Here is a 16,602-nt window from a genome sequence, read left to right as displayed (position 1 = left end):
GTAGAGAGGCAGCTCATCTCCCCTCCCCTCCCCTCCCCTCACTCCTCTCTGTCTCTCTGTCTCTCTCTGTCTCTCTCTGTCTCTCCCTTTCCTCCCTTTCTCTCCCTCTCTGCCCCTCCTTCTTCTGCTCTTTCTCTTCCTTCTCTCCCCATTCTCTCCCTCTCCAATTTCTCTCCCTCTCTCTTCCCTTCTAGTGATGGGTGGAAGAATAGTCCCTTCCAAAAACTTAGCAAAAGTGGCACCTTTTTGTATGTTATGGCTGCTAGAGCAGGGGCTTATTTATCCAGGTGCATTCTCAGACCTCTGGTTGCCTTTTCTGCTCTGCATTTCTTTCCTTGAGCATAGGAGCTTGAATAGATCCTTTGAAATGGACTTTTTGGGAGTGGCTTCTATGGGAGCTTCTGGGTTCTTTAGTCAGTGTTGACTGCACTCTGGAGGTACCTCTATGTATACTAAAGAACATCTATGAGGAGAAGATGACCATCAGCAGGAGGTGGTGTTAGAAATGTGGACTTTGAGGGAGCTATTCAAATAAGGCAGAAACCCTGTATCAATGATGGGGAAGGAGTATGGCACCTTATGGCACACAGTGGACAGTATTGTCCTGAGCAAAGTTGTCTCTTCTGGGCCCCAGCAGAGTGGGCCACATCTTGGGCCCCAATAGAAGACTTGAGTTCAAATCTGGCCTCAGAGCTGTGTGATTCTAGGCAAGTCACTTAAACCTATTTGCCTCAGTTTCCTCATGTGTAAAATGTGCCAGAGAAAGAAATGGCAAACCACTCCAGTATCTTCGCCAAGAACACCCCAAATGGGGTCTTAAAGAGTTGGACATGAATGAAACGACTGAACATCCATAACTAGCATAACTACCCAGCCCTAGAGGAAGAAGGTAACAATCCCATAGGATATCCCTCTACAGGAGCAAAAATACGGTTATCAATCCCCCTCACCACCACCATTGGGTTGTCAGGGCAAGAGAGGTTCTGGATAGTGGGTCAGGGAACACTGAATGGATGTAAATCTCAGAACTGACCCTGGCTGTAGGACCCTGCTTCCATGTGAAAGGCTAATGACCTGTTAGCTAGTTTACTACAAATGAACCTAATCTGTGATGACAATTGATGCCTATGCCAGAATATCAACATTTTCACTGTGGCCCTGATGCTTCTGGTGCCACTTCTACTAATAATCACTATTTTACGTCAGGAGACCCACTTTGAACTGTAGCATCAAATACCAAAAAGATCAGATTAAGATCTGGAACTCATCCTTTCTTTTTTTGTTATTATTAATTTATTTATTTTTAGTTTTCAACAATCACTTCCATAAGCTTTTGAGTTTTAAATTTTCTCTACCTCTCTTTCCTCCCCCCTCCCCGAGATGGTATTCAGTCTGATATAGGCTCTACATATACATTCTTATTAAACATATTTTCATATTAGTCATATTGTAAAGAAGAATTAGAACCAATAGGAGGAACCACAAGAAAGAAGAAACAAAACAAAACAGAATAAAAAAAAGAGCAAATAGTATGCTTTAATCTGCATTCAAACTCCATAGTTCTTTCTCTGGATGTGGATAGCATTTTCCATCATGAGACTTTTGGAGATGTCTTAGATCCTTGCATTGCTGAGAAGAGCTAAGTCTATCAAAGTTAGTCACCGCACAAAGTGGTTGTTACTGTGTAGAATGTTCTTCTGGTTCTGTTCACACTTCACTCAGCAGCAGTCCATGCAAGTCTTTCCAGGTTTTTCTGAAGTCTGCCTGCTCATCGTTTCTTATAGCACAATAGCACAATACATTTATATACCACAACTTGTTCAGCCATTCCCCAATTGATGGGCATCCCCTTAATTTCCATTTCTTGGCCACCACAAAAAGAATTGCTGTAAATATTTTTGTACATGTGTGTCCTTTTCCCCTTCTTTTGAAATTCTTTATTTCTGCAAAGAGTACCATCATCCTTTCAATCTCCCAGGTTCACAACCTTGGCATCATTATTGACTCTTCTCTCTCTCCCTACATATGCAATCAATTGACATATTTTGCCATTTCTATAATCATAGCATTTCTCTTATTGAACCCTTCTTTCTATTAATATAGCAACCATCCTAATTTAGGGACTTAGCATTTTCCACCTAGACTATAGCAGTAGCTTCCTTGCCTTCCCTCCCCAATCTGTCTTCCATATAGCTGCCAAAATGATTTTCCTAATGTACAGGTATGACTATGACATCCTTCTACTCAGTAAACTCCAGTGACTTCTTATTGCTTCTAGGATCAAATATAAACTCTTCTTTTTAGTTTTTAAAGCCCTCCATAGCCTGGCCCCAATCTATCTGTCCAAGCTCATTGCACATTAACCCCTTTTCAAGTACTCTACAAAACAGATAACTGACCTTCTTGCTGTTCCTCACATATAACATTCTATTTCCTGTGCCTGGAATGCACGTTCTCCTTCCTTCTGCCTCTTGGAATCATTTGTGTCATTTCAAACTCATCTCTGATGCCCCTTTCTACATGCAGCTTTTTCTGATTCCCTATCTCCTGTCCCTTAACTTTGAGACCTCCTTCCAACAGTTGCCTTCAATATATTTTTATTTATCCTGTATGTACTTCATATATGTACATGTTATCTTCCCTGAGAAAATGTAAGCTCCTAAGGACAGGGACTGTTTCAGTTTTGTCTTTGTATCCCAGTGCCTAGCACAGTGCCTGGTACTTAGTCTACATTTAATTAATTTGTATTGATTGATCGATATTTTCTCCAGTACTATATACTTTAGTAGACATTAATGAGCCAGAGGGTAATTTTTTTTGTTTTATTTGTTTGTTTTGGTCCAAATGAGTAGTTTTAATGATATAGTGAATTCTAGGTGAGAAAATGTCTGTTAATGCAGATCAGCTGTTCCACTTAGAGAGTAGCCTTGGACACTGAGAGGTGGTGACTTGCAGAATCACAAAAGTAATATGTGTTGGAAGGAGGATTTGAATTCAAGTCTTTCTAATTCCAAGGCCAATTCTCAATACTCTTTTATTTTTCTATGAAACTGTGATTCCATCTTAGAAGCTGGAACATGTGTTGTATTCATGGCTTGGTATGAGTTATCCTGTTGTTAAGCCTGAGTTATTTAAAGTTGAACTGTTTATATTCCTACTTGTAAAGATGATATTTGTAACTCATGAGACTTTCTCAGTATTAGGGTAGTTGGAGGGAATATATGTATATAGACAGAGGGCACAGGGTAGTCTGTTCTTCAGAGTTTTCTTGGATCATTGTATTGCTAAGAATAGCTAAGTCATTCACAGCTGATCATCTTACAATATTCCTGTTGCTTTGCATACTTTGCATCAGCTCTTGTAAGTCTTTCCAGGTTTTTATGAGAGCATTCTGCTCATCATTTCTTATAGCACAATAGTATTCCATCATAATCACACACCACAATTTGTTCAGCCATTCCCCAATTGATGAGCATCCCTTCGATTTCCAATCCTCTGCCAACAGAAAAGAGCTGCTATAAATCTTTTTGTACATATAGGTCCTTTTCCTTTTTGATTTTTATCTCTTTTGGGATACACATCCAGTATCGGTATTGCTAGGTCAAAGGACATACATGGTTTTAATAGCCCTTTAGTTATAGTTCCAAATTGCTCTACAGAATGGCTGAATCAGTTCACAACTCCACCAATAGTGCACCAGCGTCTCATTTTTCCTACATCCCCTCCAACATTTGTCATAAGAAAATAATTTCTTTTTTTAAATTAATTTATTTTGAATTATCAACAATCACTTCCATAAGCTTCTGAGCTTCAAATTTTTCTCCCTCTCTTTCTCCACCTTCCTCCCCAAGATAGCACTCAATCTGATACATACTATACATATATATTTCTATTAAACATATAGGAAAATAATTTCTTAAAAATTAGAATTGGGCAGGTGGAAGCTAATGACTTCATGAGACATCAAGAAACAATAAAACAAAATCAGAAGAATGAAAAAATAAAAGAATATGTGAAATATCTTATTGGAAAAACAACTGACCTGGAAAATAGATCCAGGAGAGATAATTTATGAATTATTGGAATATCCAAAAGCCATGATCAAAAAAAGAACCTAGGCAACATATTTCAAGAAATTATCAAGAAAAACTTCCTGATATCCTAGAACCAGAGGATAAAATAAAAATAGAAAGAATCCACTGATCACTTCCTGAAAAAGACACCAAAGTAAAAATTCCCAGGAATATTTTAGCCAAATTCCAGAGCTTCCAGGTCAAGGAGAAAATATTGCCAATGGCCAGAAAAAACAATTCAGATATTATGGAATTGTAGTCAGGATAGCACAAGATTTAGCAGCTTCTGCATTAAAGGATTAGAGGACTTGGAATGTGATATTCCAGAAGGCAAAGGAGCTTGGATTACAACCAAGAATAATCTATCCAGAAAAATGGAGTATAATTCTTCAGGGAGAAAAATAGATATTCAGTGAAGTAGAGGACTTTTAAACATTCCTGATGAGAAGACCAGAGCTGAATAGAAAATGTGACTTTCAAATACAAGACTCAAGAGAAGCACAAGAAGGAAAACACGAAAGAGAAATTTTAAGAGATTCAACAAAGTTAAACTGTATACATTCTTCCATGGAAAGATGATACTTGTAATTGCTAAGAATTTTATTATTATTAGGACAGCTAGAAGGTGTATACATAGAGGGCATGGGTGTAAATTGACTATGATAGGATGATTAAAAAATTAAGAGGTGAGAAAAAGAGATATACTGGGAGAAGGGAGAGGCAAAATGGGGTAAATTATTTCACATGAAAGAGGCATGAAAGGAAGTTTTTACAGTGGAGGGGAAGAAGAGGTGGGGAGGTGTTGAGTAACACTTAAACCTTACTCATTGAAATTGGCTCAAAGAGGGAATAACATACATACTCAGTTGGGTATAGAAATCTATCTTGCCTTACAGGGAAGTAAGAAGGGAATGGAATAACAGAAGGGGTGATAGAAGGGAGGGCAGATTGGGGTAGGCAGTGGTCAGAAGTAAAACAAACTTTTGAGGGGGGACAGGGAGAGAGAGACAGAGAGAGATGGAGGAAAATAAAGGATAGAGGGAAATACACAGTTTGCAATTATGAATGTGAATGGGATTAACTCACCTATAAAATGGAAGCAGATAGCAGAATGGATTAAAAACCCAGAATCCAATAATATATTGTTTATAAGAAATACAGTTGAAGCAGAGAGACACATACAAAGTAAAAATAAGGGGCAGGAGCATAATCTATTATGCTTCAGCTGATGTAAAAAAAGAAAGCAGGGGTAGCAATCATGATCTCTGACAAATCAAAAGCAAAAATAGTCTAATTAAAAGAGATAAGCAGGGAAACTTTATTTTGCAAAAAAAAAAAAAGATACTATAGACAATGAAGCAATAATTTCAATATGTGCATCAAATGGTATAGTGTCCCAATTCTTAAAGGAAAAGTTAAATGAGTTATAGGAGGAAATAGTAAAACTATATTAGTAGAGGACTCAACTAGATAAACTAGTTAAACTAGATAAACTAGATAAAACTAGATAAACCTAACCATAAAATAAAGGAGTTAAGGAGATAAATAGAATTTTAGAATAGTTAGCTATGATAGACCTGTGGAGAAAGCTGAATGGAATAGAAGGAAATATCACTTTTTCTCAGTGGTACATAGAACCTACACAAAAATTGAGCAAATATTAGGATATAAAAATCTTCCAGTCAAATTCAGAAAAGCAGCAATATTAAATGCATCCTTTTCATGTCATAATGCAATAAAAATTACATTCAATAAAGGGCCAAAGAAACATAGATAAAAAATTACTTGGAAACTAAATAATCTAATCCTAAAGAATGATTGGGTAAAAGTGATAGGGTGCTAATGATGGAGCCCTAAAAGGAAAAGACCATGTATTTGGGACCTGGATGTAAAGCCCCCAGAAACCAGGCCCATCCCAGTCAATAATCCTTTTAAATGCCTTTTCACTGGGGCTCTCCTGCCATTTAACTCCTTCCTTTGTCTGTACCTGGCCCTATCCCAGGCTACTGGTCACTCCTTAATCCCATCCAGATCTTCTCACAGTCTTTCTGTGTAAAATATCAATCTTACCCTCATCAAATACTCAGATTCTTAAAATCTAGCCTGCTTGTATTAGTGTCACAGTAAACCGTGATTCTGACTGAAAGAAAGAAGGCTTGAGTGGTTGGATTCTTTTGTAGCTGACTCATGCCCTGTACCCTTGCATTTCAGGGTGCCCAGCACCCCTAGACCACAACAAAAGAACAAATCATAGAAACAGTTTCATTAAAGAGAATGACAATAATAAGACAACATGCCAAAATTTAGGGGATATTGCCAAAGCAGTACTTAGGGGAAAATTTATAACTTTAAACACTTTCATCAATAAAATGGAGAAAGGATTTTAATGAATGAAAACCCCAAAAGCAGAGTTTTGAGGTAATAAACAATTTATTAATTAGAGTAGCCTGTAATCAAGAAATTGATGGTCAGTGTTTTTCTCAGTTAACCAAAGACACCAAGGGAGACCCTGAAATGCCTTAAATCCCTTCTGAAAGGGCACTCCCCTGACAGTGTAACTCAACTTTGATTGGTGGACATTTAATGAGGAGGTGAGCTAAAAGTCTTCAGCTCCTCCTGCTGTGAATGTGGCTTGATCATGAGACTCAGTAGCCTCAAGGCATTGGGGCAGTGAAAGTCATTTCCATCCAGATTTCTGTCTAGTTTTCTCCTTCATGAGCTGGGTTTCCCTAAACTCTAATGGAAGGTGTTAAAGGGGGGATGGTTCTTCACCCAGGCAAAGGGTCACTAGAACCGGATTCTGTTTATACTCTAAATAGAAATTATGTCTCCTGGTTAAGTGGGATCCTAATAAGCATGTGCCTTGAGGGCTTGAGCAATTTCATCAGTCAGCCATGCCCTTCAGAGGCTGACTTACCTTTTCAGGAGTTGGTTCTTAACTGAAACAGTAAGAAAAGAATGGATCATGGGGCAGCTAGACGGTGAAGTGCATAGAGCTCCCGGCCTTGGGGTAAGGAGGACCTGAGTTCAAGTTTGACCTCAGACACTGGACACTTACTAGCTGTGTGTCCCTGGGCAAGTTGCTTAACCCCAATATCCTCACCACAAAAAAAAAAAAGAAGAAGAAGAAAAGAGTGGATCACAAGTTAATAGTTAGTTATTAATGTAACAGTATAATATTATGTGATATATAATTATATAATATAAATAATATTAATTTCAAGCAAATCAATGAATTGGGTATGCAACTAAAAAAAAAAACCAGAAAAGGGACAAATTAAAAATCCTCAGTTAAACATCAAATTGGAAATACTGAAAATCAAAGGAAAGATTAATGAAATTGAAAGTAAGAAAGTAATTGAAACTAATATGTAAAACTAGGAGCTGATTTTATGGAAAAAAAACCAACACAATAAAATAGATAAACCATCGGTTGATTTGATTTAAAAAAAGAAAGAGGAAAACCAAATTACCAGTATCAAAAATGAAAAGGGTTAATTCACTAGCAATTGAGAGGAAATAAAAGCAATTGTTAGGAGCTATTTGGCCAATTATATGCCAACGAATATGCCAATAAATCTAACAATCTAAGTGAAATGAATGAATATTTGCAAAAATAGAAATTGCCCAGATTAGCAGAAGAGGAAATAGAATACTTAAATAATCCTATTTTAGAAAAAGAAATTGAACAAGCCAACAATGAGCTTCCTATGAAGAAATCCTCAGGACCAGATGAATTTATAAGTGATTTTTTTTTGTTTTTACGTAGTTTATTTATTCTCCGATGAAAATTTATCTTCCTGGATAAACATCATCCATAGTACCTTTTATTCCTTCTTTTGCCAGCACCAACATTTGCTTTTGCAGTACCTCTGACTTTCTTCATTCTGTTCTTGTGTTCCTTTCGCTGTTTTCTTGATGTCTTTTTCTTCTCATACAGGCCATGCCTTGCAAGTCTGTGCTTTGATTAATTTTTCTTTGCATAGTCAAGGGAATCATAAATCATGCCAAAGCCTGTTGTTTTTCCACTGCCAAAATGGGTTCTGAATCCAAAGACAAAAATGACATCTGCAGTTGTCTTGTACATCTTGGCCAGTTTTTCTCAAATTTCTGTCCTGGGCACTGTGGCCTTTCCAGGATGAAGGACATCTACAACCATCTGTTTACACTGAAGAAGTCTGTTTGTCATGAACTTCCTGGTTCTGATAGTTACAGTGTCATTCATGGTGGCAGCAGGCTCCTCGAGCAGCAGGAGAGGGAAAGGCTACAAGTGATTTCTACCAAACATTTAAAGACCAATGAATTCCAATACTATATAAATTATTTGAAAAAATGGGCAAAGGAGTCCTATCAAATTCCTTTTACAACACAAATATGGTGCAGATACCTAAACCAGGAAGAACAAAAACAGAGAAAGACAACTATAGACCAATTTCCCTAATGAATATTGATGCAAAAATTTTAAACAGAACACTAGCAAAGAGATTACAGCAATATATCAAAGATCATACACTTCAGAAATTCAGGTCTGGTTCAATATGAGGAAAACTATTAGTATAATTGACCATATCAATAACAAAAACAAGGAAAATCATATGATTACGTCAATAGATGCAGAAAAGGTTTTTGACAAAATACAACAGTCATTCCTATTAAAAACAGTAGGAAGCATAGGAATAAATGGAGCTTTCCTTAAAATGATAAGTAGTATTTATCTAATAATATCATCAGCAGGCATTATCTGTAATGGGGATAAGCCAGATCAGGTAGGAAGCAAGGATGCTCATTATCACCACTATTATTCAATATTATACTAGAAATGCTACCTTTAACAATTAGAGAAGAAAAAGAAATTAAAGGAATTAGAATTGGCAGTGAGAAAGCAAAACTATCATTCTTTGCAGATGATATAATGGCATACTTAGAGAATCCTGGAGAATCACCTTAAAAACTAGTTGAAATAATTAACAACTTAAAGTTGCGGAATGTAAAATAAACTCACGTAAATTATCAGCATTTCTGTATGTTACCAACGAAGTTCAGCAGTAAGAGATAGAAAGAGAAATTCCACGTAAAATAACTATAGACAACATAAAATACTTGGGAGTCTACTTGCCAAGAGAAATCCAGGAACTGAATGAACACAGTTCCAAAACACTTTTCATACAAATTAAGTCAGATATAAATAGTTGGAGAAATATTAATTGCTCATGGGTAGGCTGAGCCAATATAATAAAAAAATGACAATTCTACCTAAGTTAATTTACTTATTCAGTTCCATACCAATTAAACTACCAAAAAGTTATTTTATAGAGTTAGAAAAAATAGTGACAAAATTCATCTGGAAGGACAAAAGGTCAAGAATATCAAGGAAATCAATGGAAAAAAAAAGTGAAAGTAGGCAACCTAGCAGAACCAGATCTCAAACTCTTTTACAAAGTGGTAATTATCAAAACAATCTGGTACTGGCTAAGAAAAAGAGTGGTAAACCAGTGAAATAGATTAGGTGCACAATAGACAGTAGTAAATGACCCTAATAACCCAGTGTTTGATAAATGCAAAGATCCAAGCTTTTGGGACAAGAACTCACTATTTGACAAAAATTGCTGGGAAAACTAGAAAACAGTATAGCAGAAGCTAAGTATAGACCAGTATCTCACACCATGTACCAAGATAAGGACAAAATGGGTACATGATTTAGACATAAAGAGTGATATCATAAGCAAATTAGGGGAGCATGGAATATCTTACCTGTCAGATCTGTGGAGAAGGGAAGAAATTTATGACCAAGTAAGAGACAGAGAGCATTGTGGGAAGTAAAATGGATAATTTTGATTACATTAATTTAAAAAGTTTTGTACAAATAAATAAATGCAGCCAAAATTAGAAGAAAAGCAGAAAACTGGGGAAATTTTTTTGTAGCAAGTTTCTCTCTTAAAGGCCTTATTTTTCAAATATATAGAGAACTGAGTCAAATTTATAAAAATAAGAGTCCTTCCCCACTTGATAAATAGACAACGGATATGAACAGGCAGTTTTTAGAAGAAGAAATCAAAGCTATCCACAGTCATATGAAAAAATGCTCCAAATCACCATTGATTAGAGAATTTGTGTCTGAGGCCAAATTTGAAGTTGGTGAGATGAGTCTTCTTGACTCTAGGCCCATCCACTGTGCCAGCTAGCTGCCCTGAACATGTACAATCTGTATCAATTTGCTTGCCTTCTCAAGGAGGAGGAAAAGAATTTGGAACTCAAAATTTTAAAAAATGAATGTTAAAAATTGTTTTCATATGTAATTTTAAAAAATCTAATATAAAAAGTTAAAAAAAAAGATCTGAGCTCAAGTCTTTCCTCTGATATGTACATTATGGGCAAATACCATAACCACTCAGTGTTCCAGGCAGCAATCTAAGACTATGCTTTATAGATGAATCAGCAGTCTGTATCAGTGGAGAGATATTCCACATCAGAAGTTCCCCACACTGCTGAAATCACAGGGCTAAACAAAAAGTGTGTGTGTGTGTGTGTATGAGAGAGAGAGAGAGAGCACCAGGTGCATTTGTGCTTTATGGTTTAACAAAGCATTTTCTTTACAATAAATAATGAAATCTGGAAGGATACTGGATTCAGAGACCAAGGTGAGGAAGGAGTACATTCCAGGCATGGGAGACAACTAATGCCAAGAGTTGCAAGGCACAGAAAAGGGGAATGGAGTGTTGTGCAAGAAGAACAGTTAGATAGAGCACTGGTTCTGAAGTCAGGAGGACCTGAGTTCAAATTCGACCTCAGACCAAACACTTGACACTGTCTAAAATTTGACCCCAATTGCCTAAAAATAAAAAAAAAAATAATAAAAAGGAACAGTTTGATTGGAACATAGAGCACATGAAGGGAGTAATATGGAGCAAGCCTGGCAAGGCAGGCTGGAGTCAGGTTGAGAAGGACTTTTAAGTACCAAAAATAGAATGTTTTATTTAACCCTAAAACTATTAAGGAGCCATTAAAGTTTACCATGCATCCACAAGACCCATGTGAGGTTAAGTGATACGTCCAATGATCCAAGCACTTAGATTTTGTGGCTGCCTTCAGAAACTCAGTCCCCTTAAGTAGGAGTTGACAAGGTAGATGACTGGGGTCAGCTGGGTAATTTAAAAGGGTATGAAGAAGTTAATAGCAGAATTTATTTCATAGAAAAGGACAGCTAAGTGATACAGTATGGCATAAGAGTCAGGAAGTCTCCCCAAGTTCAAATCTGACCTCAGACACTTACTAGCTGTGTGACCCTGGTCAAGTCACTTAACCCTCTTTGCCTCATTCTCCTCATCTGTAAAATGAGCTGGAGAAGGATATGGCAAACCCCTTCAGTGTCTTTGCCAAGAAAATCCCAAAAGGGGTCATGAAGAGTTGAACACGACTGAATAACAACAGATACCCTAGAAATGGCTTGCTATAGGGTCAAAACCTTTAAGAAGTGTGGTAGCTAAAAGGCATGTTAACCAAACAAGAAAGCCCTGAGGTAACAATGAGGGCAAAAAGGAGGTTCAGGAATAATTGGGTTCGAGTGGACAGACAATATGGTTATATAAATAGTATCAGGTCAGGCTGAAAAGGTAGCAACAGATTTTGAAGAGCCTAGGCAATCTCAGGATAGTTATCTTTTAAAAAATTGCAAATAAAAGTAAACTAGTTTTGAAAGCAGCAGTAATTTCTTTTCATTTTTTATTAATTTATTTGTTTTTAGTTTTCAACATTCACTTCCATAAGATTTGGAGTTCTGAATTTTCTCGCTCTCACTCCTCTCCCCCCTCCCCAAGATGGCATGCAATCTGATATAGGCTCTCTATATATGTTCATATTAAACATATTTTCACATTAGTCATGTTATAAAGAAGAATTTGAACCAATGCGAGGAGCCAGGAGAAAGAAGAAACAACAACAGAAAGAGAGCAAATAGTATGCTTTGATCTGCATTCACACTCCATAGTTCTTTTTCTGGATATAAATAGTATTTTCCATCTTTTGGAATTGTCTTAGACCTTTGAATTGCTGAGAAGAACTAAGTCTATCAAAATTAGTCATCGCACAATGTTGCTGTTACTGTGTACAATGTTCTCCTGGTTCAAGCACCAATAATTTATAATCAGCATTAGATATTCAATTTTGACTTAGAAGCTTTCAAAATATTCCTAAAAGTATTTCTGGGCATCTTCCCCAAATCTTTTTCCATGCTATCTATCCTATTGATATCTTTCCTGATCCTATCACTTGCTAGTACCTTCCCTACCAACATTATTACCCTATATATATTTTGTACATACTGTTCCCTCAATAGAATGTAAGCCTCCTGAGGGCAGGGATTAGTTTACTTTTGTCTTTGTATCCCCTGAACCCTAGCACAGTTCTTGTTACATAGGTGTTTAATTAAATGCTTGTTGGTTGATTATTAATCTCTCTTAGAGTCCTTATAGTCCCCCAAATGGGTCTTCCAGACTTTCTTCTCTCCCCTGTATCTTCACCCCCTTCTATTTAGCATGTGATCTCTTCCTCAATTTTACTGAGAAGATTGAGTACTCCAATTTTAGGTTGTTTAACCCCCTTTGGTAAGGTTGTGCGGTACAGTGGGAGAAAGTTATATTTGGAATCAATGCACCTAGATTCAGATTGCTTTGCCACCTGTGGGAACTGAGGCAAGTCCTTTAAACTCTCTTGGCCTCAATTTCCTCATCTGTAAAATGAGGAGGTTTTATTAGATGACCTCTAAGCTCTCTTCCAACTCTAAATCTATAATCTACAAATCTATGACCTTAGAATCTATATCTTCTTTCATAGTCACCTCTTTCTCTCTGCTCCTTATAATAATGTTTCTTAGCTCTTGGTGTCCTTGGCCTTTAAACTGTTGACCACCTTCTCCATCTTGATATTCTCTCCTCTCATGTTTTATATTCTTTGTTCTGCTCCGACTTCACTGAGCACTTATGAGCACTCTATTCTCTGTGTTTTCTCCTTTGGCAAATTTTCTTCTTATGCTTTCAACTCTTTAGGAATAAGTCCAAAATCTGTATCTCTAACTCTGACCTCTCACTTATCTCCAGTTGTGCAACTACCTGGTTGTTCCATTGACATATCAAACTCAGTATGTCTCAAATTGAACTCATTATTTCCCTTCTAAAACTGGTGAAGTAGAACTTGTGCTAAATTTAGAATCAGAGGAACTGGATTCAAATTTTGGCCCTGCTACTCTGTGCCTTTGGACAAGTCCTTCTTGCCACTCTGGACCTCAGTTTTCTCATCAGTAAAATGAAGGGTTTGGACTAGGTAAGCTGTAAAGTCCATGGTCCTATAAGTCTTCTGCATAACTTCCCTAGTTCTATTGATAACTGCTCTAATTCAGGCCTCTTACTTAGACGATTACAATAGCTTTCTGTCTCCCATCTTTCTCCTCTCCATTCTTCATAACCATTGCTAATCTAAACTTCTTGATGCATTGGTCTGACCATGCCACTCTCTTGCTAAAAAACTTTTAGTTTCACCTATTGTCTACTGAACAGGCTAGTATTCAAGTCCCACCATAATAGGACTCCAATCTACCTTTCCCAATTAATTTTATTTACTCGTTGTACACTCTAGCCAGTTTTGGTCTATTTCCTGAGCCCATCCCACCTTCACTTACTTCTGCCTGTGAACATCTCTCATTCCTGAAATAAGTATAAACTTCAATGCGCAGTTCTGGAGATATCTCTTCACTGATATATTTACTGATTCTACAAGCTAGAAGTTATTCTTCCACACCTTATAATTTGTTCTCTCCATGTTAAGAGACTTGACCAAGGTCATACAGTTAGTTAACTAGACTAGAACTCAGGTCTTTTGGTTTTCAGTTCATTACTCTTCAAAAAATTATTATTTTTTTATTTTTTCTTTACTTGACAAGCATTAATTAACATGAATAATTTATATGTAAAGAAGAATAGAAAAGGGAACTATATATGAAACTATGAATATCCTAGTGTGCTTTTTAAAAAAATGTTTAATACATTCCAGCATGTTAATTTTAGATCTGTGTTGTTTTGCTGTGTCTTCCTCTGAACTTGCATACTCTTCTGTGTATTTTTAAGTGCTTCAGTAACCATATTTTTGTTCTTTTTTTGGACCTCTTTATTGCTCCCTCCCATTCCTCCAAATCTCTTCCCTCTTGTATTAAAACACAGCAGCAGCAGCAGCAACAGCAACAAAGCCTCCTTTGTGACACATAAGCATAGTCAAGCAAAACAAATCCATACATAGACTTTATACAAAATTGTGTATATTATTCTGCATATTTTGAGTTCTCATTGGTGATTGTATTGATTAGTGTCCTTGTCTTTCAAAACTGTTCTTCTTTACTATGTTGTAGTCACTGTATATATTGTTTTCTTGGTTCTACTCATTAATCTCTGTATCAATTCATATAAGTCATCCCATGTTTCTCTAAATCCACCTTTTCCCTCAGTAATATTTTATTAAGGGTTTATTACCTTTTTTGTGTCATGGCTCTGTTTAACAGTCTGGGGAAACCTATGGACCCCTTTCAGAATAATAATTTTTTAAAAATCATAATTGAAGGAAATGCTAAATTTCAGTTAGAGGTTGAAAATAAAGATGTAATTTTTTTTCCCATCCAAGCTTACAGACCCTTTGAAACCTAATCTGGACCTCTATGATATTTTTACAGTATTTATTATTTTTTCATGTAATCATTTTATATCTTGTGCTAAAGTTATTTGCATTTATATTTTAATCCCTCATTAGATTGTAAGCTCCTTAATTACAGGGACAGTGGTTTCTTTGTTTTTTCATTTTTATATACTCAATGCCTAGTACAGTAGTTTGCATAAAGTAAGCATTTCATAAACGATTGTTGAATTGGGTTGAAATGAAATCATACCCATCTCTTAAAGCACAGTATAAATGCTACTTCTTCCATGAAGCCTTCTCTGATGCCAGGAATCAATGTGAGTCTTTTTTTTTTTTTCATTAACTTAACAAACATGAATAAATATATATACAAAGAACACAAAAAGAAGATTGTATATGAAACTGAGCTCCTATTACATTCACTTTTTTAAAATGTGTATTATTTTCAACATGATAATATCAAAACAGGCATGTTTGGCTAACTTCCATTCTAAACTTTCTTCTGTTCCCTTGCATATTTTTAATGTTTCATTGAAGCTCTTTTTTTTTCATCATTATTAATACTTACCCATGTACTGTCCTCCCCATCTTCCCCCAAAATAAGAGCCCTCCTTTGTAACAAACAGGTATAGTCGAAGCAAATTCATACATTGTTCATGTCTGAAAATGTGTGCAGAATTATTCTGTATTTTCTGAGTTCACATAAGACTTTGCATTTCTTTTATGTACCTATTATGTATTATTTTGCATTATAGTTACTTATTTTTTTTATATTGCCCTACTACCTCAAATTGGGGGGGTGGTCACAAAAAGACAGACTCCACTGAATGACTAAACAACTAGACTGTAATGTAAATACTGTAAGGGAAGGCTTGTGTTTTAGGTAAACCATGTATGTCCTGAGGGATAAATATGGTACTCTCCACCTAGTAGGCACTTAGAAATCTGTTTGTTGGATTTATCTAAGGATTTATTTATTTAGAGAGGAATTATTTTTTGAAAGATGTCTTGTGTGTTTCAAGGAATGAAAATCAGGAGACCTGGTTTCTACTCTGGGCTCTGCTGTTAACTAGCTATGTGGTCCTTAGCAAGTCCTTTGATATCTATGGGCCTCACTTTCCTTATCTGTAAGATGGTGGGATTGTATTAGATGATCCTTCATCAATAAATCATCAAGTATTTATTAAATGCCTTTTATGAACCAGGCACTATATTGTGTACTAGGGATGTAAGTAGAAAAAGATGACATAATCTCTACTTGAAATGAGGTTTGTTCTTTGATTCTTTGATTTCTCAGTTACCTGCCAGTGATAGCCTTCTTACTCATCCCAGAATCTGCTGCCCTACTCCAGCCTCCCTCTGTTTTCTGCAAATTCCCATTCAGAAGGAAGAGGAGCATAGTAGCTTCCAGATCAGCATTACTCCCCATTGCTCCCCGCCCATCCTCCACACATATTCATTAGCTGCACTGTCACTCCTCCTCCCCATCCCTAAAGATCAAAGGATTGTGGGGGTAAATTGAAAGTTAATTAAGCTCATATTTGTGAAAAAGAGGTTTTGTCATTTTTAAAATTACCAACTAAAGTTTAAAATAACTTCACAAAGGGCATTAAAGTATGAAAGCCTTTGCCAAAACATATTTGGGCTTTGCTGTTATGTTTTCCCTTTTTAGAATATGAAGCTGAGCAGCCTCCCTTTCCAGAAGGGTATAAAGTAAAACAACAGCCAGTGATTACTGTGAGTATTACTCAGTCCCTGGACTTTCACTAACAGTTTTTTGGTTGAAGAGGCAATATGAACTAATTTGCGGCACTAAATACTAAATAAATACTAAAATTATGCACTAGCAACTTGA

General features: G+C 36.3%; 1 protein-coding gene and 1 pseudogene across 4 annotated transcripts in view; one reads left to right on the top strand and one right to left on the bottom strand.

Moving 5' to 3' along the window:
• The window catches only part of LOC114052057 (IQ domain-containing protein K-like), a 138,516-nt gene that overhangs the window by 1,460 nt on the left and 120,454 nt on the right, over nucleotides 1-16,602 (top strand). For all 4 annotated transcript variants that reach the window (XR_003570214.1, XM_027874469.1, XM_027874470.1 and 1 more), the window contains exon 2: nucleotides 16,420-16,484. Coding sequence is in view for 3 of the 4 variants with exons in the window: in XM_027874469.1 (XP_027730270.1) it covers nucleotides 16,420-16,484 (65 nt within the window). In the remaining variant the exon portion in view is untranslated. The remainder of the gene's footprint in view (nucleotides 1-16,419; nucleotides 16,485-16,602) is intronic.
• On the bottom strand, nucleotides 7,885-8,298 carry LOC114051973 (annotated as a pseudogene).

This window comes from Vombatus ursinus, unplaced genomic scaffold, assembly GCF_900497805.2.
Source record: "Vombatus ursinus unplaced genomic scaffold, bare-nosed wombat genome assembly UNPS02014807.1, whole genome shotgun sequence".
NCBI classification, from domain to species: domain Eukaryota; kingdom Metazoa; phylum Chordata; class Mammalia; order Diprotodontia; family Vombatidae; genus Vombatus; species Vombatus ursinus.
The sequence above is the reverse complement of the archived record's forward strand: the minus strand, read 5'-3'. Positions and strand labels throughout refer to the sequence as shown.